Source organism: Ochlerotatus camptorhynchus, unplaced genomic scaffold (genome assembly GCF_037179485.1).
Source record: "Ochlerotatus camptorhynchus isolate MF236.1 unplaced genomic scaffold, CSIRO-AGI_Acam_v1.1 ptg000261l, whole genome shotgun sequence".
NCBI classification, from domain to species: domain Eukaryota; kingdom Metazoa; phylum Arthropoda; class Insecta; order Diptera; family Culicidae; genus Ochlerotatus; species Ochlerotatus camptorhynchus.
In genome coordinates this window covers 439849-466430 of record NW_027040751.1, presented here as the reverse complement: position 1 = coordinate 466430, position 26582 = coordinate 439849, and the positions used below count along the sequence as shown (strand labels likewise).

The following is a 26582-nucleotide window of genomic DNA, read 5'->3' as shown; positions in this document are numbered from 1 at the left end:
GTCACTTCAGGAGTTCCGCAAGGCTCCCATTTAGGTCCGCTTTTATTTATTCTCTTTGTCAATGACATATCTTTCATTATTAAGAAATTGAAAGTTTTAATCTATGCTGACGACATTAAACTTTTGTTGGAAATAAAAGATGCCAAAGACATCATCACATTCAAAGAGGAAATACAGATATTCCATACTTGGTTTCATAAAAGCCTGCTACAATTAAATATAAAAAAATTTAACTCAATTACCATTAGTAGAAAACGAATCCTACCCGATATAACAATCACTTTAGGAAACCAGATCGTAGAAAAGTGTGATAGAGTCAGGGATCTAGGTATTATTTTGGACTCAAAATTTACTTTCACAGATCATTATAACAGAATTATTAACAGAGCTAACAACATGCTTGCTTTGATAAAACGTTTCTGTTATAACTTTCACGATCCGTATACGATAAAAACATTATACATTGCTTATGTAAGGTCGATTTTAGAAATTGCAGCATAGTTTGGTCTCCTTTTTCAATCACACACGAAGAAAGAATAGAGTCGCCGGCGCCGGTGGTGTAGTCGTAAGCGTGACTGCTTTCTAACACCCCAATGGGTCTGGGTTCAATCACAGCCGAGGTCGGTGGGATTTTTCAGAGGCATTAAAATAACTGGTCACGTCTTCCTTCGGAAGGGAAGTAAAGCCGAAGGTCCCGGTCCATGTGTGTTGAATGGGTGCGATATCCTACGCAGCTGTGGAAGCTGCCTTCCTGCCTGCACATTCGATTGCCGTCAATGGATGGCAATCGATGTCCGTCGGTGATTGACGCTAGATTGCGGAACAGAGACCAACGTTAAATAGGAATGAAGAAGAAGAATATACACGCTAACTTGAAAGTACTCATTAATGAGTAAAAAAAGACCCATTTTGAAGAAAAGTGGCTTAACTCATTAATGATTAAACAATTTTACCCATTAATAAGTATCTGTTACCCATTAATGATTAACAATTACTCATTAATGGGTAACAGATACTCATTAATGGGTAAAAAATTTACTCATTTAATGAGTTAAGCCACTTTTCTTCAAAATGGGTCTTTTTCAACCATTAATGGGTACTTTCAAGTTAGCGTGTAGTCCGTTCAAAAGCAGTTTCTATTGTATGTACTCCGCAAGTTAGGTTGGACTGTATTTCCTCTGCCATCTTACACAGCTCGGTGTATGCTCATAAATATCCAAACATTAAAAGAGCGTCGTGAATTTGCTATAATTTCATTCGTAAATGATATCGTTTCACATCGCATTGATTCAATAGAACTATTGTCATCCTTGTGAAAATTGTAACAAAATTGTAAAAATAGCACTAAAGACAACAATTGTAAAACGGTCTACACTGATTGACGACAAATAAATAAATAAATAAATAAGTCCTTATAAGCCGTGGGTCAATTATGCGTGTAACGACAGTATAGCTAACATCACTATTACTCTGAAGTTGACACAGGAATCATGTTTAGTTTAATTTATGTTTCTTTATTTTCTAGACATTCAACCGTCGGTTAGTTCGCCTCTTCAGAAATCAAGATTTCCAGTAAATTTGTTGTGTTTAGATCAATATTCAATGGGTAGAACAAGCGTCGGACGAAAACCAGTCGATGGTTTACCTACCCGAGTAGACGAGAATATCAAATCAACAGCAAGTTTTACTATTAAAATTGAGGAACAGAAATCAAAAAATGTTATTATTTTGATTAATATAAGAGGTAAAATAACAAAAATAACATCATGAAACCTATAGGACCATAACTGAGTAATAGCAAAGCCAGTTTTGCCATATCTAAAGAATATCAAAAATCATAGCAGATTAATATCACATTTTGCTATACTTCATCAAGATATTGGTATGACAGATTGGATTTTTTTTAACAGCAAAGTGATATTGGTGACGAACAGATACTTGAATTTCCTGGATCGAATTCCACAGTATGCGGATTGTGTCAGACGGCCAAGAGGTATTTCAAGACTACATTTGGGATATTCCGTGAAAGCTCTACCACCAATAATCCACAGTGGTCAAGAGAGGAAAAATACATGGAAATTGGATTTTCCGCAAAATCTACTCGTTTTAGCGTTTTGATGTCTTCGAAAGAGATGTTGGAAATGAAAAAGCGCATATTTTCATTAGAATGATTCAGTTTTAGGGTGACTTCAAAAATCTAACTCTTCAGGGAAATGTTTAGGATTTTTTTTTTTCTTCAAAGTTGTAGAGAATGCAAAACCAAGCAACTTTGTTGAAGACGTCAAATTTTTATCTCATCATCTACGCATTCTACGAACTGAAACAATTAGAAGGTTCGGGTGATTCATGAAAAAATCAGTTTTTTGACCATAGCCTTTTTTGATTTGTATTTAGAGAAAAAATATGTTCTTCAGAACACTTTAAGAACTTTGAAAAACACACATTTTGATCATCTAATTATGACGTTTGGACCACTGAATCAAAAGATATAGTCATTTTAAGGCAAGAAACAAGTATTTTTCAAAGTAATATAACTTTAAAACGCGCAAGCCAATTTCAAATCTATTAAAAGTACTAGAAAGAAGACATTTGTGTTGGTAGAGGTATCATTTTTTTAACTCGAGATATTTGTCATTTTTTAGGGAAAACTGCTAAAAGCTGTTGTAAAATAATAGTGACAACTAATCTAAGCTGCTTGCTCGGAAAAAAATTTAACAACTCGTTCTGAGCTTAAATTTTGGATACAAACAAATTAAAGTGAATTAGTTGCTGTGATTGAGCAATTAATTATTGTTTAATTTTTTTTAATAACGATCAAGGTTATCAATAAAATGAACTAAAACAAAATTGAACAACAATTACAGCAATTACCCAAAGAATTCTGACTTTTTTGGCGTTCTCAGGACTCAATTTCAGGATCTTGGAGGATTTAAAATACACCAAAATAACATAAAACACCCAAAATAAACCTCACACCGCCTAAAAAGTATTAAATATAACAATTATTACAATTGTGGGCCTTCGATTGCCCAGTAAGTTAAAGCACATTATTAGCAAATAATATCCGTGCAAGTACTTCCAACTTGAACTTAATGAATAGCGCTTTCTGCACCGACACATGGTATGTTGTTTCCATCTCAGTAGCATTCGCGTCCAGCGATCATTGACGAAATCAACAATTTCACCCTAGGTTAGTCTCGCACTTCCATTTTCGAACTCAAAACAAACGTTGCTGTTGACGTCAACTCCAAACAGCATCAAACTTTAATTGTTTCAAACAAAAATATGACAATCATCGATCGAGCTGCAGCCAGTGAACGATGCATCCGGGACAATAGCCTCTACCGGCAAAACATGTTTTTCTATCTCTTAACGTTATGATCAGTTTCGTGTCATCAGCAAAGTTGATCGAATGGACAAGATCCGTTCAGTAGTAAACAGTTTAAAGAGTGTTACGAGTGTGTCCAAGTTTTGATCGTAACACCCTTTAGCTGGGAGTTAACTCACTATTTGGCGCAAGATTACAAATAAAGTTCATCTAGTAATAACGCAGCATCGAAACCGGAAAGAAGTTTCCTGCCATCAGCAAAGTTGTTCAAATGGAACCCCGTATTTCGATCGACCTCGGTGGATACCAAGTACGACAGAAGGACATTCTCCGCTCGGTGGCCACATGTACGTGGACCGATCGTACAAGCCTGCAGTTTCCCAGCTCGTCGTGGAACGAGTGCTAGAAGCGATTTAAAAAAAAATAGAAATTACTCATAATAATTAGACATCATAAAATAAGGATTTTAGAATTTCCCAATATTGTTTTCTACAATTCCTGCATTGAGGCATCACTGATAATGAATAATTGAAACACCAATAACAAAGAATATATAACTATTCTCTATAATTGGTCAAAACTAATTTTCTTAAAAACTTACACGGGGCAAAAGTGCCACCCCTATATTTATGAATAAAGTTATACAAAAATGTAAAATAAATTGCTTCATTGCCAAGTTAAGTCTTCATTAAGCTTGTTTTCACCAAATTTGACAAAACCAGCTACATGAAATAATAGTTTTCATTTGATTTCATTTGTAAACATAGTTCATTTGTTATGCACACTAATCTAGGCCTCTGCCGATCGGTAAATTTTGAACTACAGAACTGTTCGGTAAAAGTTTGAAAACCTTTTAAAAATCCATTAATTAGTAAATGTATTCTGAACTTGCACAGACTTTGTTTAGTTTACCCCATTTAGTTATAAAAATAAAATTTGTCAAATTTATTGATTTATCACGTTTAACAGTTATTGGAAAATTTTACCGACTTGATCTGCTCTTCAAAACCCAGTAAAACCATAGAGGTAACTCTAAGACTAGAAGGTCCCGAAATAACGTGCTCAACTTTTTGGCTCAGCTCTGGTACTCTCTTCGGTCCCAAGCTAATCGATTCACCCCTCGAAACATAGGAAAAACCAATAACCCCTCATTTTATCTGTCAAACTTTCATAGCGAATCAATACAAACATTGTGTAGTACTAGAATTTCGACTAGAATAGGGTACGTTAATCGTTTGCTTGGGACCAATAGGCTACTAAAGTGGTGAGCCAATTTGAAATCGTTAGTTTCGTATTGATTGTTGGTAAAACTCTACTGACTTCGGTGAATGACCGGTTATTGCCACTTTTATTCATATTCTAAGGAAGAAAGCCCTTAAAAAATGACAATTTTCTAATTCAAATATCTCGAGTTAAAAAAATGTCTTCTTTCCATTACTCTCAATAGATTTGAAATTGGTGTTTTAAAATTATATTAGTTTGAAAAATATTTGTTTCTTGCCTTAAAATGACTATATCTTTTGATTCAGTGGTCCAAACGTCATAATTAGATGATCAAAATGTGTGTTTTTCAAAGTTCTAAAAGTGTTCTGAAAAACAGTTTTCTCTAAATACAAATCAAAAAAGGTTATGGTCAAAAAACTGTTTTTTCATGAATCACCCTAACCTTCTACTTGTTTCAGTTCGTAGAATGCGTAGATGATGAGATAAAAATTTTACTTTTTCGACAAAGTTGCTTGGTTTTGCATTCTCTACAACTTTGATGAAGTAAAAAAAAATCCCAAAAATTTCCCTGAAGAGTTAGTTTTTTGAAGTCATCCTAAAACTGAACACCCTAATGAAAAGATGCGCTTTTTCATTTTCAACAACTCTTTCCAAGACATCAAAACGCTAAAACGAGTAGATTTTGCGGAAAACCTAATTTCCATGTATCCGTGTGTACCTTTTTTATCCGTGGGTAAAAATTGATGAAAATCTGGGTATAACTAGTTTGAAGTGAATTGTTTACATGTGCAAAATTTCATAACAATCGGTTCAGTGGTTATTGAGATGTCATCGAAACAAGAAGCAAATCGCCGGAGAATTTTGCGCGCCGTCATGGAAAATCCGACTGCGACCATGAGATGGATCGGAAGACAACTGAGAATCACCCATACAACTGTGTCTCGCGTGGTGAAATCGTTTAAGGAGTCCCAGACGACCGAGCGGCGGGCTGGAAGTGGAAGAAACCCGAAGACAGCTGACCCTGTGATGGTCCGGAATGTGTTGGATTATTTCAAGCGTAATCCGAACCTGTCGATTCGCGACGCGGCTCTAAAGGCAAAGTGTTCCGCCTGGTTCGTTCAGCAAACCATGAAACGAGCTGGGCTTCGTGTATTCAAGGTCTGGAAGGCACCGAACCGACGTGATCAACAAAACACGGCGGCCAAATCCCGCGCAAGGGAGCTGTATCGAGAATGGTTAACGAAACCGATGTATGTGGTTATGGATGACGAAACCTACATCAAAGCAAACGCAAAGCAGATACCAGGGTCTGCAGTTCTACGTTGCCAAATCACGGTTTGATGTTCCGGAAGACATAAAGAAGAAGAAAGTGAACAAATTCGCCAAAAAATACTTGCTCTGGCAGGCCATATGCCAATGCGGTAAACTGAGTAAACCGTACATCACAATGGGTACCATCAACAGAAAGAAAGAGCTGGAGTAGAAGAAAGAATGGATGAAAGTGACCAAAAAGGTCGGCTCCATCATTGCACAAAATGTAATGAGGAGTCTTAAGGGAAAGGTGCGGGTTTTCAGCGATGTAAAGGAAATTGAATAAAGTAATTATGCCGAAACATAATCCATATGGATTAGTTCATTCCCTGAAAGTTTCAAGAAAATCCGAATTAAAATAAATTTTTGGCGAACACTTTTGTCTGGTGCATTTTTTTCGAGTACAGGCCTTAGTACTAGTGATACTACAAACATTTCCAACTCATTAAATACGCGTCAATCAAGCAATACCGCTGATTCAAAGTTCCAGTACATTATTAATTAATACTTCTTAGGGGGCATCCAGTAAGTCCGTCAAATTCAAAGGCATAACAAATATTGTAAAGGGTAAATGCACCACTAGTGGAGGTACGTTAGTACAATGTGTTCCTATAGTGGTTTATGGAGTCTCAGCAATTAAGGTAGTGAAATTAAATGGAAATTACTAATCCATCTCAATTTCCTTATATAGAAATTGCACTATAGACGCCCACATTTATCACGCTTATCAGTTGCTTTTTAGTTAAATTAATCTATTTTTCAATTCAAAATTTCATATAAAAAGATAAGCAAAAATAAATAGAACATTTAGAAGCTTCTGCAAAGTGTTCATTTCTACAAGGTATCAAGAATGATTTGAGAAATTTGGAAACAAACAATTTCCAAAAAATCTCTTTGAAATTGTTTAGCCTCAACAAATCCTCAGATCATTCAGAGCGATGCTCAAAGCAAGTGTAAGCTAAAAATTATACCCTATCGGTGACAATATAACTGGAACTAAATAATATTCAGAGCAATATGATTCATCAAGACTTGAGCAACACACCTTATCGCACAAATAGGCACATTCCTGTTTGAACGAAAATATCCTCTGTTTACAATTGAAATTATCGTAGTATTAAATTCCATAGCTTTCGAACGCGCATTTAAATATCTCAATACCGCAAACCTTGAATCAGTTATGACTCATCTCAACAGATATTTTGCCAAAAAAAAACCCGAAGGCCTGAATTATTGAGAATTCAACTACATCACAAACCATGAAATAGTGAAAGCTTTCGGTTTGCTATACAGGGAAAATTCACCACTTAGTGAAAGTTTCAACATTTCTTCCATCGCTCGCTTGCAGCAATAGGACTCGTCGTCACCGCCGTTGGTTGGCTGCAGTGCAGTGAGATGTGGTGAGATTGAGATTGACGGCCTGAACTTCATCATGCTTTTGCACACATTGCATCGATCGGTAATGATGCAGATGAAATGTTACCTGCCGCAATTTTGCCGGGAAACGTAACCGGTAGAAAACACGTGCTAACGTTGAAGTGCATATTTGCTTTGGCCATCATTTCGTGAAATGCAAGCAGTAGCGGCGCGGGTGTTAATTGAAACGTGACTTTTCTTTGTAAACAATAACGTTTGTGGCATCGGGCTGCTCGTTTTTCAGTTGGTAGAAACCGGATCGTGCCAAAAATAGAAAACTCAGGTACACCTAGTATGTGTATGGGTCGTCCACATATTATGTAAGGGTCTATGAGCGTTTATTGAAGCCCCCTTCTTTCTTTGTAAGACACTGTTATTTTTTAAGTTGACTCCCCACTCCCCTGGAATCTTAGTATGATTTCAAAAATTTCAGAAAATCGTTAAACACAGACGAATCCAAAATAAATTAGCTAAACCGTCAAAATATTGTCAAAAAATAGAACTTTTTGGCACTGGATGCTAAAAATTAAAACTTATGAAAAGTAGGCCAGAAGCCCAGTATTGAGTGCTAAAACAATATGTTCACCTTTCCTGATTAATTTATTTATCGCAGGTGCTTGAAATCGTCATCCACGTGGAATAGTTTATTTTCTGTATAGGTTTTACAGTGATCCGGCTGGTACTTCAACAAATCTTCGTCGAGAAAAAAATCAGATAAATAAAACTGACCCAGCAGTTATAATCTTCCGGATTTTTAATGTGTGATGATTTTAGTTGTAGATAAGTTCAGATATGTGGAAAAAGTAAAATATGATCACTCCCGATGGAAATTTGCAAAAGCAGCCACAAAATACGCGTTAATTTGAGTTGTAAATTTTTTGTATGTAAACAAACGGTTTGGTTGACGTTTTCTCTCTTTTCGCCTAGCGCACTCCACGCTGATGGATGGTGTATCATAAAAGTTTATTGAGTTGGGAACATTTTAATATCAATTAATCACTTACACAGACGTCAATGTGTTTATTATATGGGGGTACACTATGGGAGTACGAAAAATGAATATGTAACGAAAAGTGGTCAGGTTTTGAACGATTAGAACTCGGCTATTTCATGATAGATTTTCAATATGTTTGCATCAATCGATCGGAATTTTCTCAATGTATCAATTCCAAAAAGTAAACGTCGAGTAAATGCAAGAATCAATTAATCACGAGCATGCATTCCTACCCCGAGACCTACTGTACCAACCGTTTTTTGGCATGACATCAGCCGCTATATAAGAGAGCGGTCGCAGCATCGAGAACTGAACTATTCCGGATAAATGCAAAGAATTTGTGTTTTCCACAAACCTTATGAGTGGTGTCAAGGTCAAGGTGCGGGCATTCGGTTATGGAACAGAGATCCAATAATACATTGAAGTTGAAACCTAATCATAACGTTGTAGTTTATTCCCTGAAAGTTTGAAGAAAATCCGACCTAAAATGAATTTTTGGCGACCATTTTTGTGTGTCTCACTTTTTTCGAGTACAGTCTTTATGTCCAAAAAAACTTTCAAAATATATTCGAAGGGATGTTCATTGTTGCCTCTGTTGTTGTCAATATTAATAATCGGCTTCAACTTGGTGGGGATAATTTTGAGGATCAAATGCAAAATATTTATTTTCATTCTACACAAGTATAGCACACACACACACACCGATCGATGGCAAATTATTGCCTCATTTTGGCTCTGGGCTCATTTTGATTTCAAAGATCGCTTCTGATTTTGGCAATTCTGGGTTGAATTATCTAGGTGTATATCAACAAAAGCGTATTCGTTGATGTATAAACAACTCATTTGTTTTGTTTGTACGTTACAGCAAAGATTTTCAAAACAAACACAATTCATCTACACTGGGTTGAAGCGCTACTCCTTGCGTGTGATGGTAAATGATAACAACAGACATTAATCACATGATCAAAAATAGGGGCGAAAAAAAAATCGCTTAGAAACAGATTTTAGTGTAGCACTCTTCGATATTCCGTACATCAAGTAGGGGACAGAAACATCTTGTTGGACGAAAAATACAATCTTCTACGATTAATGCCATTTTTTAAGTAGTGTCCTAGGTTTCAAATCTATCAAAAGTTTGCATTTTTCATAAGCTCCTTTTAACAAATTTAAATTTAACAAGGACATTATTTGTTATTTAAATTTCGAACACTTTTTTTTGCTTTTGTTTTCTCAAACTTACTAAAATTTGATTACCGTGTAAATGCTTCCTAGAAATACTTGATTTTTCCGCTCAACTTTGTCTCAGATGTGATTTCAATTAGCACGATTATTGAAAAATGTCGAAAACGCCATTTTGTAAACAAAAATTCAAAATTAAACATGGATGAATTTTAGACCAAATGTGAATGATTGCCCACCACAAATAATTATGCAAAGTTTCATGCAAATCGAAGAAGGTCGAATCTAATTGAATCTAATCTAATAAGCGTGGAACTGCTCAGAGGCAAGGATCAGCTATAGATCCTGTACCTAAGAAACGTGACGTGTTAAGGCGAAACTATTCTCTAAACATTAACTAAGAAGACCATACAAACAAACAAATGCTGTGCCTTTCTAGTGTTGCACAGTGTAGTCGTTGGCAGCCTTCCAAAGTGCAAAGCATGAAACCGTTCTTCTTCTACCTCTTTCAGTGTGTTTTGTTTGCTTCTTCCTTTTTCCCCTTTGTTCAGGTCATAATTACTGCGACCAACACATTGAGCTGTTGCGATATGTCCCTGTCCTTTGTTTAGTGCATGTCTTAGTACCTCATTACTGTGGAAAAGTTATTAGATATTCGGTTTCGATACAGTTAAATCAATCATACTTGCTCTTCTCACGAGAAGCCTGATTTAATTGTGCGAAGAGGTCAGGAGCCATTCCAAAGACGCGCTCTCTCATCAATCCAAACAGGTTTCACAAGAATCCTCATTCAATTGTGATGTTCCGTGTAAGTTGAAGAGTTCTGTGACCTCTCCAAATACGCACCTTATCATCAATTAATATATTTGTCCTTAGTGTCAAAGACAAGCGACGATACTGATATTTGACCAAGGTCCGAACCTTTTCTTATTTCCAATCTTAATTCCGCGGAAACTCTCAAAAACGTCAACAACAAAAGCTTAGGACCAACGCCCTAGCAGAACACGTGTCACAAAATTGTTGTAACAACTCCTATGCGACTTATTTCGGTCACAATCAAGTTGCTGCAAATGTTGGTAACGGACGTGTGTTGCTTGGGCAAGAGCTTCATCAAGCCTGGTGTTTCTAGCCCGATAACCATTAGACTGAATAGGTCAAATGGGTTGAATGCCTAATGGCCGATAAAAAGAAAGTACGAACTTTACGATAGAAAATTAAAGGGAAAAAATATATTGGACTAAGAAAAAGTTGATTGGGATGGACTTTATTTAATATTCTGGAGCTTGAACAAAAATTAATGCTGTTAATTTTAGACGTGTTTTAGACTTCCAAAAATTCTGAGACTTAACAAGCTCTCCAGACAGTTGGTTCTCCTGTAGGGGCACTCATTTCATGGAGCTTAACCGTCACAGGATTATGATATAGAAGCTACGTGATTTGGTCGGTGACATTTATTGGAGGATTCTAGTATCAATATTTTGACAGTGTTTATACAAATATTTCCTTTATATGTACAGGGTGCGTGACGAATTTTTGCAGTAAATGGCATATTTGAGAAAAAATACACCAGTTAGTTATTCTAGCAATGAATTTTGTGCGATTTATTTTCTTTCGCAACATATGGAAGTTGTAAGTAAATTTATTCAAAAAAATTGCCTTCCCTTTCGACGACTGTAGTTAGACGCTTCCGGAAACTGCAGTATGCACGTTTTAAAATGTTTCGATCCATAGATGTCATCACTGCCTTGATTTTAGCTTTTAGCGAGTTTGGTGTGAGGGGTTCTATTGGTATCCCGTTGGACGACGCCCTATACAAAATAATCCAACGGATTGATATCGGGACTGCTTGGGGGCCAATTTTCTTCCTCCCAAATTTACGAAATATTTTCCGTAAGCCATTTCTGTGCTTTATTAGCAGTATGAGTAGGTGCTCCGTCTTATCACTTTCCCAAGCCTTTTTTAATATTATACACTGTTCTTTCAGACACATTTACCGACCGAATTATTTCTTTCATGCATACTCCGGCGCGCAACAAAGCGACAACGGCTGACAGATTGCTCTCTTGTTTCGACATCTTTACGTTTACTCAACATTGTTTGTTTAAATCTTACACCTAACAGTATAAGCTATCCAGTGCTGCCAAATATATCTAAATCATGATGCACAAGCATGAGAAATTACTATTTGAAATTTACTGCAAAAATTCGTCACGCACCCTGTAGATACAATCTTAACTGTATTCATAATTTATACTGTAGTACAATTTAATAATGTCCTTTTAATTTAATAAAATGTTCTAAATACACCACATCATATTTTTGACGTAGGACTACGTCTGCGATTTCTATATGGGGGTACACTTTGTGAAAACCAAAAATGGAACATGTAACAAAATTATGAAAGATTTTCATAATCACCAATCGATCAGATTTTCACATCTGTTAAATTTGAGACTTTATCATTTTTCAAAATGTCTCTATTGAAAATTTAACGGATGTGCAACTGTTGCTATGATAATTAAAAATATCACCGATGGCTTTGAAAAGCGATTTTCCTAACACAGATTTCAAAGTTGAATTCGATCCGGTCTCACCAAATGGTGTTTATTCAACCACCGCGTGGTGAGTGGCGGTGTTCTCCAGTACACAACGAAAGGCTCCCGGCAAGCAGCTAGCTACCAAGGCTGGATTCAACCGCTGATTGGATTCAGTTCCAATCACCGTTTGTGGTGGTGTCCGGCCGTTGGCATCAGCTGCAGCAGCAGCAGTGCTTTCGGCGCGTGGCGTTGAACATTGTTCTCCAATACCATAACGAAAGAGTGCCTGTGAGCTGCAGCCCACATGAGCATTCATAGAAGGAGGAAGAAGCTGTACCGCTATTGATCGGAATCAGCAGCTCTTCGTGAGTCGCTGTGAGCCATATATGCCAAGCGAATCCTCTCTCCAACGTAAAAATTAACCCTTTAGACGGAAGCTAGGCTCCCTCTGAGATGAGTCATTAAGGTAAGTCGCATACTCCCAATTGTAGGAAAAACCCAATTGTAGGAAGGTGTTTTCCTACAATTGGGAGCATGCGACTTACCTTAATGACTCATCTCATGGGAAGCCTAGCTTCCGTCTAAAGAGTTAATTTTGACGTTGGGAGAGGGGACTCTCCGTTCCGCTGACACACCAAAGTACACCACCTTCACGAACGACGCTAATCAGTACGAAGCGTCCACTCGAACCTTACTTTTTTTTTAGGTTTTCACAACGGGCTAGAAAACGGGGATTGTGATTCTTCACGCACTAGCGTCAACTACGGGCGTTATCCTCATAGAGGCCGATTTGCTTCCCTCACGTCGAGCAGATACTATCGTTCACATCCGGGAACGAATAGAGGCGATCGCACTCTCGTTGTACACTGGGTACACCTTTAGACCACGGGACAAATCGGATCCACTCACGGAACGAGATCGGGAGCCGGTCCTCAAATTTCACTACACTATCTTCGCGCGGTTGCGGGCTGTTTACTAGATGCGACGCCAGTGACCTCCACGCGACAGTTTAATTTTACACCACGGACTCGATTTTTGATCTTATCGTTGGGAGGTTGGTACGCACAGCATTACTCAACCATCACGACAAAACGGTCCTTTTCAGGACCACCATCTCAGGCGTAACATCTTTTGTAAACAATGGCTTCTTTCGATGATGTCTTGAAAGTCAAGGCTCGCCCACGCAACTTTGTTCAAGACAGTAACTTTCTATCTGGTCAGGATCTCGAGATATATCACAGACGAGAATTTCACATTTCACTAGCGCTTCGTAGTAAGAAAATTTTGAACAACTGTCTACGATTGAAAAATTTGTGATATCCTGAACAACTTCGCCGACGACAGTAAGTTTCTATCTGGTCAAGAACTTGATATATTATATATTATGTGATTCAAATGGGTAGATTTCGACTATTTATTCACCAAATAGCACTCAAAATAAGTTAAAGTACTTAATTAAAAAACATTACTTTTAAAAACGTATTCTCACTTTGCCATGCAATGTATGTTTGCAATACGGCGCCTCTTTTAAGCCTACACATATTTCCCAATTCGAAGACGCTACAAAGAACTCATGTGAATCTCAGTGTTCTGAAACTAACACATGCGAGCATTGCACATGAACATGACATTTTATATTTCGACTCATAATTTGAGGCAACAAGAAAAATTAGATATTTTTTCTAAGCGTTAAAATAGAGGAAGTTTTTTATTTCTAATCTGTATCTTATTTCGTGTTATGGTTCAATCGAAAGAAGTAATCTTGCGCTTGTTTATAAATTTACACATGAACACATGAAACGAAATAGCACCTCCATCATAACTGGTGCTCCGCTTTATCGAAATCTAAATTATCTTCAAATATTTGCTTTTTGCCACTCGATGTGTACGGCGTACTGTGTAGGTACAACTGATTGACAGACAGCCCATGAGAGTGCTGATAACATTGCGGATTACGCAGCATCACGGAAAGCACTAGCTTCCGACTAAGTAGAGGTGCTATTGAGGCACTTTCCGATGAGAAATGAGATAATAATTGCTACCTACTCGGCACTTTTTCACAAACTGCGAGCGACTCAAGACGTAGTGTAAATCTGCGCTTGCGAATGAGGTGAAAGTGGTGTTCCGCTTCAAACAGCGACGACTGCCCATGCATGGGCAGTGATAAAGGTGAGAAATACACGTGCCGCCAAGAGGAACCGGACCAATGCGGTAATACATATTCCAGTTATACATGTTTGATTCTGTTCTTGGGTACCTACTCTTGGTAATCATATAGTGTTAATTGATGTTGATAAAGCCATCTGAGCCACTGAGACTTTGTGGGTGATTTTCGGATCAATTTGATTTGTGGCGCCAATATGAAAACTAAAAGTGCGAATTACCAATTTCATGCTTGATATCCGCGACATTTCACAAAGTCAAATTTAGATCAAGAAACATCCGAGTTGACTCGAGTTTACCAATGGAAAAACCATAAGTTTACAAGAAATGGCTATGAAGAAATGGTGAATTGAATTTCAAAACGTGATATACTCTTAATTTATTTATATGTCATCCTGGAGAAAGACCATGTCCCATCATGGAATGCCAAGCAAAGTGCGGTTTGCTACCACGACGTACCTACACTTGAAAGGACAATTTGCCATTTGTCTCGAACGTCACGGTCAATGTGAAGTAAACTGCTTCATAAAATATACATGTTCGTCAACCGCGTTTGACTGACAGTTTGTTAGCCAAGCGAAATTCTAATACAACAAAAATTTAAGCACTCAGCACCATTTGATTGTAAACAAAGGTGCAACTGATATTTACAACCTGCATTATTTTGATGTACAATTTGCGGGTAGCTACACCGCAAAAACGAAAACGACAAAAGACGGGTCAAAAATTTCATAGTTAAACTTTCGTGACGTATGCTAGCAAAACACGAATCAATGTCATTGCCATAATTTCAGATTCGATTGCTAGCCGGTTTTAGAAAAAGCACGATACATGGTTGTTTATAACTGTGTAGACTGACTAGCGGCAGTAAAATCTTGGTTTGCGTAGGTCAAGGTAAGGACCGGACAACTGAAAGTGCGTGTGTGGATGGAATCAGCTTGCAGAAACGTGAAAAATAAGACTTTTTTTTGTGACATCTACACCAACAACTTGTAACACGTGACTTCGATTTCAGTTGGAGCCGATAGCGTCAGTTTTCGTGATCCTGCTCAGCTCTGAAAGATGTAGATTTATTTTATAAATTAATGTATTTCTTCTAATCATTCACCGCTTTTGACTGACTGGGAGTGAAAGTTTATTCTCTTCCAATTGATTAATCAAAGTGACGATTGACTCACAGATGGTGAGTGGGTGAAAATGGTAATGACGTTTTGATATCTGTCAAACTGCATGAAGTTTTTTTTTTGTACATCATCATTTTTGTTATTGTGGATCTAAAAACTAGGTGTCGCAATTCCTTTGAATGAATCCTATGATATCAAAGTAATCGGCGTTTTTACATCCATTGGGCCCAACTTCGAAGTCATCTAAATTATTCAACGAAAAATAGTAGTTAGCTAAGATCTACTAAAAAGTCCTTTAAAATCATAGGATATATATGGGGATTGAACAGGAAAAAATCCGGACACATTAAAAACGCTGCCATTAAGACATTTTTTGAGTAATTTTTGTTTTTCAAGATTTCACTGAATCAAGCTAATGTCGTTTTCGTTTTTGCGGTGTAGCTACACCGGTGCTACACTGCCGTACACCGAAATATTTTAGGGTGTAGATATAGAATGCACCTTTGTTTACAAACAAATGATGTTGAGCTGTCAAAGACTCGCGCTTTTTCCTGCTTAAGCCTAGTACGCAGCTGAAAAGAAAACGGAAAAGTAATTTTTGAGGATTTTTCCCAAAAGAAAATTTGACAGCTATAGTCTGCTAAATTTTGAGATTATAGCGAGATGTCGTCAAATTGTAAAATCAACACTTATTAGTGTTTATGTTGTTTAAATGCATCCAAAACATCAGTTTTGCAATAAACGCCAACATTACCTAACGGAATAATTGATCAGACCATTATTCCGCAAGGAAAGTGAAATTGCATTCAGAATGCGGAACCTTCATGTCGATCACGATACCAATGTAATCGATCTTTCCTTTACCGATTTCTTTTGAACTGCGTACTCGGTCAAGAAATGCTGAGGAAAAGTAATTTCTTTTGCATTCCGTGTCCTATCCGGTAGCACATAAAAACGTCATTACTTTTCAGCTGCGTACCAGGCTTTACACTACACCAGTGCTACACCGCAAAAACGAAAACGACATAAGAGTGTTTAGGATCACGGTAGGCATTGGTTGTCAGGATAAATTCATTTGTTTACATCATGGCCTCACTGGAGTAAGCACGTCGCGACTCGATCCTGCACGCTCGAAACGAAAATCACGGTCTATCCGCTCCTGGCAGTTTTCGATCAAATTCCTGGGCATACATTTTATACCTCGGTTGACCGGAAGAGTGTTAAATCAAAAAGAAGTCGAAATTCCCCAAAAAGTTCCTTATCTGGCAAACAATCTGCAGTTGTGAGCTGAAAAGCGAAACTTTCGTTACTTCTGGGAGCATGAACCAGCAAATTTTCCAGGAGGAGTTCCTTCGGACTAGACTACTGCCTTTTCTGGAGCATCATGAGGTGGATTGCCTATTCTGGCCGAACTTGGCAAGCTGCCACTACACAGATAAAAAATCTGAATTTTAACTATCGCGTAGAATCTCCCTTCATTCCATTTTGACCTATACTTGGCATAAACAGCGAAATCGTTTACAAGCTTGCATACAATATTGCTAATTTATGCGATATTGCGCTTTAATTTACACGAAATATCGCGTAAATTTATGTCAAATCTAGCGTTAATTTTATGTGCGCTATATCTCGCAGAAATTTACATGAATTTTTCAAACGGTGTACTCAAATTCCACCAAACAGTGGTACAGCGAAAACGGCGTCACAGTGGTGTTCCCAAGGAGATACATCCGGCCAATATTCTGGAACTAAGGCCAATTAAGGAATACTGGTCAATTGTGAAGCACATACTGTAGAAAAAGGGTGGAACTGCAATTGACCTGAACGATTTCAAGCGGAAATGGAATTTGGCAGCCAAACAAGTGGGAACAGGGCTCGTGCAAAAGATGATGGGGCGTGTATGAAGAAAAGTTCGAGCATAGGCCACTATGGTAAGAAGGAAGACTGAAACAATGGTCTTACAATAAACATAATACCATAGAGGCTACTCTAAGACTAAACGTGCTCGACTTTTTGGCCCAGCTCTGGTACTCTCTTCGGTCCCAAGCTTATCGATGCGCCCCTCAAAACATAGGAAAATCCACGAACCCCTTATTTTATCTGTCAAACTTTCATAGCGAATCAAAACAAACATAGTGTAGTACTATAAATTCGACTACAATTGGGTACGCTTATAGATTTGCTTGGAACCAATAGGCTAGTCAAGTAATGAGCCAATTTTAAATCGTTAGCTTCCACCGGTTGATAATACTTACTAATGTATAGCTGTTACATTGAACTATGAAAAATAAAGCGCAAGATTTTCTTGCCCGAATTTGTTCGTGTTCAACCTTAATCCCAAAAACTTCCTGGGTCAATCCTCAAATTTTCCTATGCTCTCACTCAGATTTGATAGGTCCCTTTATATGTTTAAAATCCTCATTAATCCATCTACCGGTGGTTCTGCGTCATTACGCCGAATGGTCATTAGGATGAATGCGAAGAAGAACTCAGAACGCAAATGAGCTAACTTGGATATGTTCCGGGAGAAATAGGCTCTAAGACTTTGTTCCGTTTGGTGAATTTTCACTTCAATTTGACACTTCGAAAATAAATTATAACGTTCGAAAATCCCTCTGTTGTTGATCGTCCGATTTTGGGGAACGTGTTTGTCAAAATTGATTCCTGGTCTGTCAGAAATAAGTCTCGTACAATAGCAGGTTTATTTGAAAATTTTCCAACTGTCAAATTTAAGTGCAAATTCACCAAAAGGGACACAGCCTAAGTCATACACCCAAATAAGCGTTTGATACCCTTTGGAAAACAGAATTTAGTGTATACAATTCAGGAATGTTCCGGGTTTCTCTGTGATAGTGATCAGAATATGAAATTAAGCTATTCAAACTTATACGAGACAGGCATTTGGCATAATCAGATTTTTCATTTCAATATGATTATTTTTCACAAGAGTAACTTTTTTAAATGGCAAGCCTAAAAATGGATTTTATTTTTCAAAAAAATATAACTTGAAAATGGTTTATCTGATCACAATGGCATCTTAAAAGAAGTTGTAGAAAATGTCAGGTCAATATCTTGAAAAACAACAAACCCCGAGCAGAATAAAAAATAGCCATGTTTTGATAATTTGAATACCTTCCGATAATCTGCTTCTATAATGTAGTTTCAATAACACAAATCCAATATGTGAACATCTATTAAATTTTAAATCAAACAACCCTTCAAATTGGTAGGTCAAGAACAAACATAACTTGTTTGGCTGCGGAGTAATCTCAATTCAAAGTATGTTGAAATGATTTTTCAACCTGAAAGAACCTGGACTCACTCATTTGATTATATCTTATAAACCATACATCAAAATCCTTTCATTTTCTTAACGAATATTTTAGATGGTTATTATAATAACTGGAAAAAAATTCAGGTAAATATCTTGAAAAATAATAAAAGCCGAGCGGTATGAAAAATAGCCATTTTTGGTTAATTTGGGTACCTACCGATAATCTGCTTCTACACTGTAGTTTCAATACTGCGAATCAAATGTGTGTACATTTATTGAATTTAACATTAAAAAACATTCAAATTGATAGGACCAGGACACAAATAACTTGTTTGGTTGTGGAATAATCCTTATTCAAAGATATAACATTCAAAATTAAAAAAAAAACAGAGTTGTAACCCAGAAGGTTCCCAGCACTTTTGAGCAAAATCCAAAAAGGAGTTAATTAACCATAACTCTGTGTACACTTGAGCTGGAATGACCCATGTGTTAATTATTCAAAGAACTTTTGAAAAAATGGCTATTTTTCAAATCTTGGAAGGAAACGTGTTTCTGCCATAATGTTAGGCATTTGGCGACCTTATTTTACAAATCCGAATATTCTCCTTTGATTTCATAGAGAGTCTATACTCTTGTCTCCCTTCCTTGTTGCGCAAAAATAAGGTGTACCATGATCACATTAATTGCCAATAGTTACGATCCTTCATCATACCGATGCGAAATAAAGACTAAAAACGTTAAAAGCATAAAGTTTAGTAATATGAGGAAGTTGCTTAGATTGAAGGTTGGGTTTAGACCATTCAAATTCAAACAAATTGATTACTATCCAAAAAATTGCACGGGTTCCAATTTTTGGGACGTTCAAATTTTAAATTAATTTTCATAACAGTCAGAATTGGAGTCAGAGTCGGGACTTTTTTATTTCCGACTCCAACTCCGAATTATTTTGCTTAAAAAAAATCATCCAACTCCGACTCCGATTGTACAATTAATTTTACGTTACATATTTGTTTACTTTCCATGATTTATGTCGAATTTGAATTACTTCACGAGTAAAATAGATATTTCTAAGTGAATACGTGTGCTTTTTTTAACTTTATTTTTTAGATTTTTAGCCGTAGGCTAGTTCATCTCGTAGAGTATAAGTGTACTATTTTTCTACTAATTTTGTAAGTTTGAAATTCTAAAAAATATTCCACGTTTGAGATTTTACATCTTTTGCAAAGTTCAAGTTCTTCAAAATTGCCAAAGACTAGGAGCTTCTTTAATTTTCGGTATCCAATATCCCAAAAAAATGTTTAATTCGAATTTATGTCTGCTTTAAAATGATGAAGCTAGAAAAAAAACATTAGCTAGGATATAATCAAACGATTACTTTTGCTTGTAAATAGTGGTTATTATTATGCTAGTAAAAAAAATACTTCAATCCGTAGCCATGGTGGTCGGTTTTTAGGTTCGTGTTTACCACCTCCTTTCCTTTTCAATCAATCTTTTCACGTTTTCTGTCACAAAGTAATTGAAATAGATCTTTGTGTTAAGATTTGAGTAGAAATTTTCAATTGGACGCAATTTAGATACATATATAGGATTGAAACCTTGGTTATTACAGATTACAGGTATCGATAAGAGTTTGATTTCATTCATCGTCCTCCTTTCGAAATTCTTGCGAATGGAACGATGCAAGGTCAGCTCAAAACAATGCATATTTTCCTCATGGTATTTCTTTATAAACCGAGACACTTGTTGCAAATTTTTGCTGCTTCTCTCTGGACTTCAAAATATTTGCATCCAACTCCAAATTTACGTGGTTGTATTTTTCCTCCTACGAAACCAAATGAAATCAAAGATGACCACTTCTAGGCCAAATAGGATAAAAAAGTAAAAATGTATGACTGGACCTTTTCCGATTTGCATGAAGTTTTGCATAATTATGTGTTATGGGCAATCATTCACATTTTTTGCAAAAATTCGGCCATTTTGGATCTTGTATTTTTTTTAATGGCATATTTGACATTTTTCAAAAAATTGTAGCACGAAAAACGTCACTTCTGATCGAAATGACGCTTGAGACAAAGTTGTTTAGAAAAGTAAAGTCTTTCTGGGGATAATAAACACGGTATTTTTTTTTATAATTTTGAGTAAAAATCCAAACAAGTGTTAAAAATTAAAATTTCTCGAAAAACAAATCTTCAATCTTTAAAATTTATTTTTTAAATAAAGTTCGTGAATCATGCAAACTTTAGAAGTTCTTAACATCATGTAAATCAGAGACGGTCGCGTTTTTCCGAAAGACTGCTCAGATGCCATTGTGCCTAAATTTGTCTTCTAAGTTCACCACAGCGAAAGAATATCGAAAAAAAATATACTCACGCAAATTTAAAGTCGGAAGAAATTAACAAATATTCGCATGGAGTATTCCCACTTTTTCAGCCTGAACTACAGAAAATCTATGTACTAATCCAAGATTAGAAAGGGTATGTGAACAGTAAATATGGCAGGGCATTTCAAGATTCATCACTTTACGAAAAAGATAACCATAATCAAACAATCAAATTTCAATTATTTTTACTATTGAAATTCGAGTACATTAAAAATGATTGTTAAATTTTTGTACCTAAAAAATATAAATTTAGATTTTTAACGAACATTATAACAATGACAATGTATGTTATAGGACTAAATTGGTTTGAGAAAACCAGTTTTTGTATGCTTATCAACCCCACTTTTCTACTGTAAATTTCCTAAATATCATGATTTTCATTATTTAACATGCATTTCGTTGTGATGTCATGGTAATCAGCCGGCGCCGGTGGTGTAGTGGTAAGCGTGACTGCTTTCTCACCCCAATGGGTCTGGGTTCAATCCCAACCGAGGTCGGTGGGATTTTTCTGAGGCATAAAAATCTCTGATCACGTCTTCCTACGGAAGGGAAGTAAAGCCGTTGGTCCCGGCCCATGTGTGTTGAATGGGTGCGATATCCTACGCAGGTGTGGCCTTCCTGCACATTCGATTGCCGTCAATGGATGGCAATCGATGTCCGTCGGTGATTGGCACTAGATTGCGGAACAGAGACCGACGTTAAAAAAAGGAAGGTCATGGTAATCGACAAAAATTTCCAATGTTTTTACAGTAAATGTCATGGTTACAATGACAATGACAATATTTGTATTTGCATTGGATTTTTTTTTCATCGCATAAAAAAATCCGCGTAAAATTTCTACTTTTCTTAATGCAACGTTCATAAAATAAAAACACCATCGCTTATTTTATAAGTCTGAAATCTGAAAATCATGCTTTCTTAAAGTATTACATTAGGTTGACTTAAGAATAGATTATTGTCTAAAAAATGGATGCTTGGTTATAGATTCAAAAGGAATTTTAAATTCGCTTATTCAATTCTGAGATATTCAATGACATCAGTTGAAAATGTGATTTGTGTATTTAATAAACAAACCGCACAACATCAATAACAAATATATTTCCCCCAAAAATATCTACTCTGATCTCATAGTAAACTGACCCGTACGTACACGTGTAGTCAGATATTCAACGTAAACAACGCAGATCAAAAAATCACAATACATCACGAGACAATGTACATCCGATGACCATTCGCTATCCGTTCGGATCATCGACTAAACTCAGGTTGTTGCCCCGTAACGTGGGTAGATCACCTTTTCGTGGTACGTTACGGGATGTAAGATCTACCACCGATTCCTAGTCCTAACTTCTTCAAACTAGGGGAACAGGATTTTTCAGTAATCAAAGGAACACATCTTAGTCCTTGTTACTTTTTATGCCTTGTTGATAGTGATAAGTCCTCGGGTTGCCTGGACCGAGGATGATCTTGAAACAAGGGAAAAATGAGTTAGTTAGTCTTCATCTATGTGATTCCTAATCTTCTAATCGTTGTTCCCTAGTTTGAAGTGGTTAAGACTAGGGTTCTGATGCATGGTCATTATCGGTGTCATAGCTTGTTTTTGTTGTTAAGGAATCCAATTTTGACTGACAAAGGGGCGCGCCTTTGGAGGGTGTTCCAACTCCGAAGGGTATAAATAGCGGAACCTTTCAGTTAGAATCGATTCCTTGCGATGAAGGCAAGAATGACAACTGTATCAAAACCGAATACTTCATCATTTCTCAATAGTGATGGAGTAATACGACATGGACTAAACTAAGGACACGGGATATACTACAATAGATCAAATTACTGGTCGCAGTGGTGTTATGTTCCGAACAGAGTAAAAAAAAAACTCAGGTTCGTGTTTGCATTTAGTCATAAATCCCATACACAGTTACCCAGCTAAATTATTCTTCATAAGTGATTAAATAGACTTTTCAACTTAATCTGCCATTAGAACCATTGTATTTGAAATTGATCTCCCAAAATTAAAAGCGCAGACACACACACACACTTAATTGTCATAACTGTTACTCACTTTTCCTATTAAATATTTATCACAATTTCTGCTAATCACAGCTAATCGATTTTTCAAATCTGCTTCCAATCTGCGCCTTCCGTTCGCAGACAAATGATCACAGATTACTAGCGCAGTAAACTCATACACTTCCTCTCACTTTTCGCGCAACAATCCCATCCAGAAATCATCAATCAACGTTCGCTGCTGCGCTCTGGCGTGGACCGGTGGTGGCTGGTGGCCTTCGGAGTGCAGTGCAATCTTTTTTTTCGTCGACAAAGAGCACAAATTGTATGTTGGCTTTCGCGATCTCTCTAGGACCCGTTCACGCTAGATGTAAAACTTTGTCACAATTAACTTAAACTTTTGAAATAATCCACCACGCGATCCGATCGTATCCAACTCCACCACCGCACTAAACCCGAAAAGTTTGTTTACCTTTGCTTTTATAACGATCATACCTTCTCTCGCAAAGCTCTCAAGTCGACCGTACGTCTGCCGGAGCGGTTTGTTAGTTTTACCTGTCCATCGAGCGAGGCAACGTAGCTTTTTCAATGTATAATCCTTGCAATGCTCTCACCCACCCATGCTGCCCATTCCAGGTGCGCGCGCGACGAGAGATCACATGTTTTTGTTCTCTCACGTGCGCTTATAAAAACAGAGAAAACCATGAGAGAGCAGCGATCGACTGAAGAGGAAGGAAGAATCCACTCGATCGGGGAAATCCACTGCTATAGGTGGAATTTTTGGAAAGATTGTATTTTATTCCAATCTACGACTAGGTGAGAACGAAGCAAAAAACCAGTTAATGATCGTATGCATGTAAACATCAGCGTATACACTGTAGTAGGTAGTCACGTCAATTGGGTTAGTTGAGTAGTTGAGTACCTTGCCAATAAGTCATGCATGTGTTTTATCTTCGTTATTTAACTGGTTGGAACCAGTATTTACGATCGAGTTGCGCTACGATAGGGTTGGGAAATTTGGAAAATCCCGCCGATTCACGAATAACCTGCTTTGGCTACGCAAGTTTTTTTCATGTTGGTAATGTTTTCACGACTTCAATGTGGAAAGAATTTAAATTTATAATGTGTAGTGTATAAATTAAAGATTATGTCAGTGACGTCGCGTAATCTTACATTTTACCTGTTCTTCGGCTTTAAATACGTAATTTATATTCACATTTGTATCCAAATCGAATCCAATTTGCCTGGAGTTTTCTAGTTTAAATGATTTGTAGATATTTAAATAAAACATTTTTTTCATTATTTTACGTTTTTAAAGACGAAGCACAGGTAAAAAGTGAGGTAACGCGACGAAACTGGATAATGTCAAGCAGTGTTATCTGGCACAGAGTTAATTAAAAATCATCTTTTCTACAAACAAAACGGATCAAATTTCAATTTCGAATGGCAACGAACACCTCTCAGATAGCAAATTAATCACAGCTTCAAAGCTAGAGTTTTGATCTGAGCGATAGCTGCGCTTCCCTTAGTCGACCACGACCACCAAGTCACCGGATCTCAAAGGTTTTACTGGTTGGAACCACTTGGTGCATGGCTGGTAAACAGGTGGTCAATGCGTACCTGTAGTTTTAAAATAGACCCTAATGTGACAGGCTGGGTGGTGGGGCGACCCCGGCGTAGTGGTTAACATCCATACCTCTCACGCCAAAGTCACGAGTTCAAATCTCACCCCCGTACAAGTCACGAATGACCCAAGAGTGTTAAAGTGACTATAATAAAAAAAAAAAAAAAAAAAAAGCAGGCTGGGTATGAAAACTAACCCCGGTGAGACCTTGGTCGTATGCTGTCAGGGAAGGGGGCTCCTCTCTCCGGAAAGCGCAGCTTATCCGAGCATCTGTACTACATGTTAGGGGCGGCTCGAAACAGCGACTATTCCACCTGTTAGGAACGGCTGATCATCGTCCTCGTGCCAGCGTGGGACTCTAAATAGAACTGTGCACGATTGGCCTCTGGCAAGACTTGTTGGCAGCCATCGTTGCAAACAATACTGAAAAAATTACGGACGACAGCAAAGGTCACGGAGGCCTTAGCCGGACTTGTAAGGTAAGTATCCATTGGTGCATTGGGTTAACGAGGTTAACGTAGGCAGGTATTAGGTTACTACGCAAATTGCCAACTGGCAGAGCAGTCTACGCAATACTCCTCCGGAAAGTGAGAGCTGATCCGGAATTGATGGAATTAGAGGAGAACGTGGTGAAAACCAGGTGCACCCAGAAAGGCGAGATGCTTTTCGAGTTGAAGAAAGATTCTACGGTGAAGAGGACAGCCTTCAAGGAACTCGTCGAAAAGTCTCTTGGCGGAGGGGCGAGCGTAAGAGGTCTATCCCACGAGACAGTGGTCGAGTGCAGGGATCAGGACGAGAGACAGAGCGTGAGCTGAGAAGTGCGTTGAAGATACACTGAGAAACACTTGGAAAGCATTCAATATCTTATAGATACCATTCCATAATGTGCATGTGGTCAAGAGGCTCTCAGATACCGATGTTCAGTACTTTTTCTCAAGGCTTTCATTGAGCCTGTAGAACTTCAAGATCTTAGTTCCATAATAATTTGAAGCACAGTAAATATCTTTATGATATTGTCAGAAGTCTCTCTTAAGCTTCATGGACTCATAAAGATTTTCAGGACATTGATCAAAACAATATTGAACCAATGTAACTTCTTTCAGCAATTCAAAATTCTGACATTTGGCAGCATTTTGCTGAATAAACTATTAAATTCAGTAAATTGAATTTGTTCTCACTATATGAGCTTCCAGCTTCTGTAAAAGATCGTTGATACAAATTTACGAATAATAAAGATAAAATCGCCAGACTCTTTTCCAAGTATCATTTATTAAATATAACCAGTGTCCGAGCCAGTGTCCTTACCTACATAATTTTATTTATTTGTAGTTTTTTTTACCTCTTCCTCCTCCTGCGGTTTGACCGGTGGTGTATGAATGCAAAAATACTTGCGACTGTGATGCTAACAGTTTGACAGCTCTTTGACTGGGTGTTAGTTTATGTTAGCTGATTTTTTCGGTAAAAATATCGTTTGCTGTTTTTCAGTAAAGCATTGGTTTGCTGATCATGATCCAGTAATTCGTTTTACAGATAATGAAAACTTAAATTTGGTGTGTAGGGAGAGAGAAAAACCGCACACAGTAGGCTAGCGAATAGGAACAAACACACAGAAACAGAAATAAAACGAATTTTCTACAAATCAAGCTGAACATTGCATTAGGTCCTAAGTAACATTGACAGATTCTCTTCGTCGACTTTCTCTTTGTATCCATACGGCCATCTTAAGACATTCCCAGGTATTTTCAGCACACATATCGATAATAGAAGCTTTCATCTAGCATCTAATACGACAAATACAACAAGAAACGGTTATGTGCTCAAGTTATTAATGAAAGAGAAAGTCGATGAAGAGAATCGATCAATGTTACTTAGGACCTAGTGCAATATTCAGCTTGAAATGTAAATAAACAGTATCATCGTTCATGTTATAAATAATGTTGTTTTCCCGTTCCAAATCTCTCTAGCTTTAATTAATTGAATGTGTTTGACATCACTCCGCGTTCGTGTTAGTTTTCGTTGCCCGT

General features: G+C 37.2%; 1 protein-coding gene across 2 annotated transcripts in view; it reads right to left on the bottom strand.

Annotated features, from left to right (window-relative positions):
* Positions 1 to 26582, bottom strand: part of LOC135705195 (organic cation transporter protein) — a 54733-nt gene that overhangs the window by 6136 nt on the left and 22015 nt on the right. Inside the window, exon 1 of one of the 2 annotated variants that reach the window (XM_065226801.1) lies at positions 22990 to 23314. The exons of the other annotated variant lie outside the window; for it this stretch is intronic. Coding sequence (XP_065082873.1) covers position 22990 — 1 coding nt within the window. The 5' untranslated portion in view covers positions 22991 to 23314. Of the gene's footprint in view, positions 1 to 22989; positions 23315 to 26582 lie in introns of those variants that run through there. 2 annotated transcript variants of the gene reach the window in all.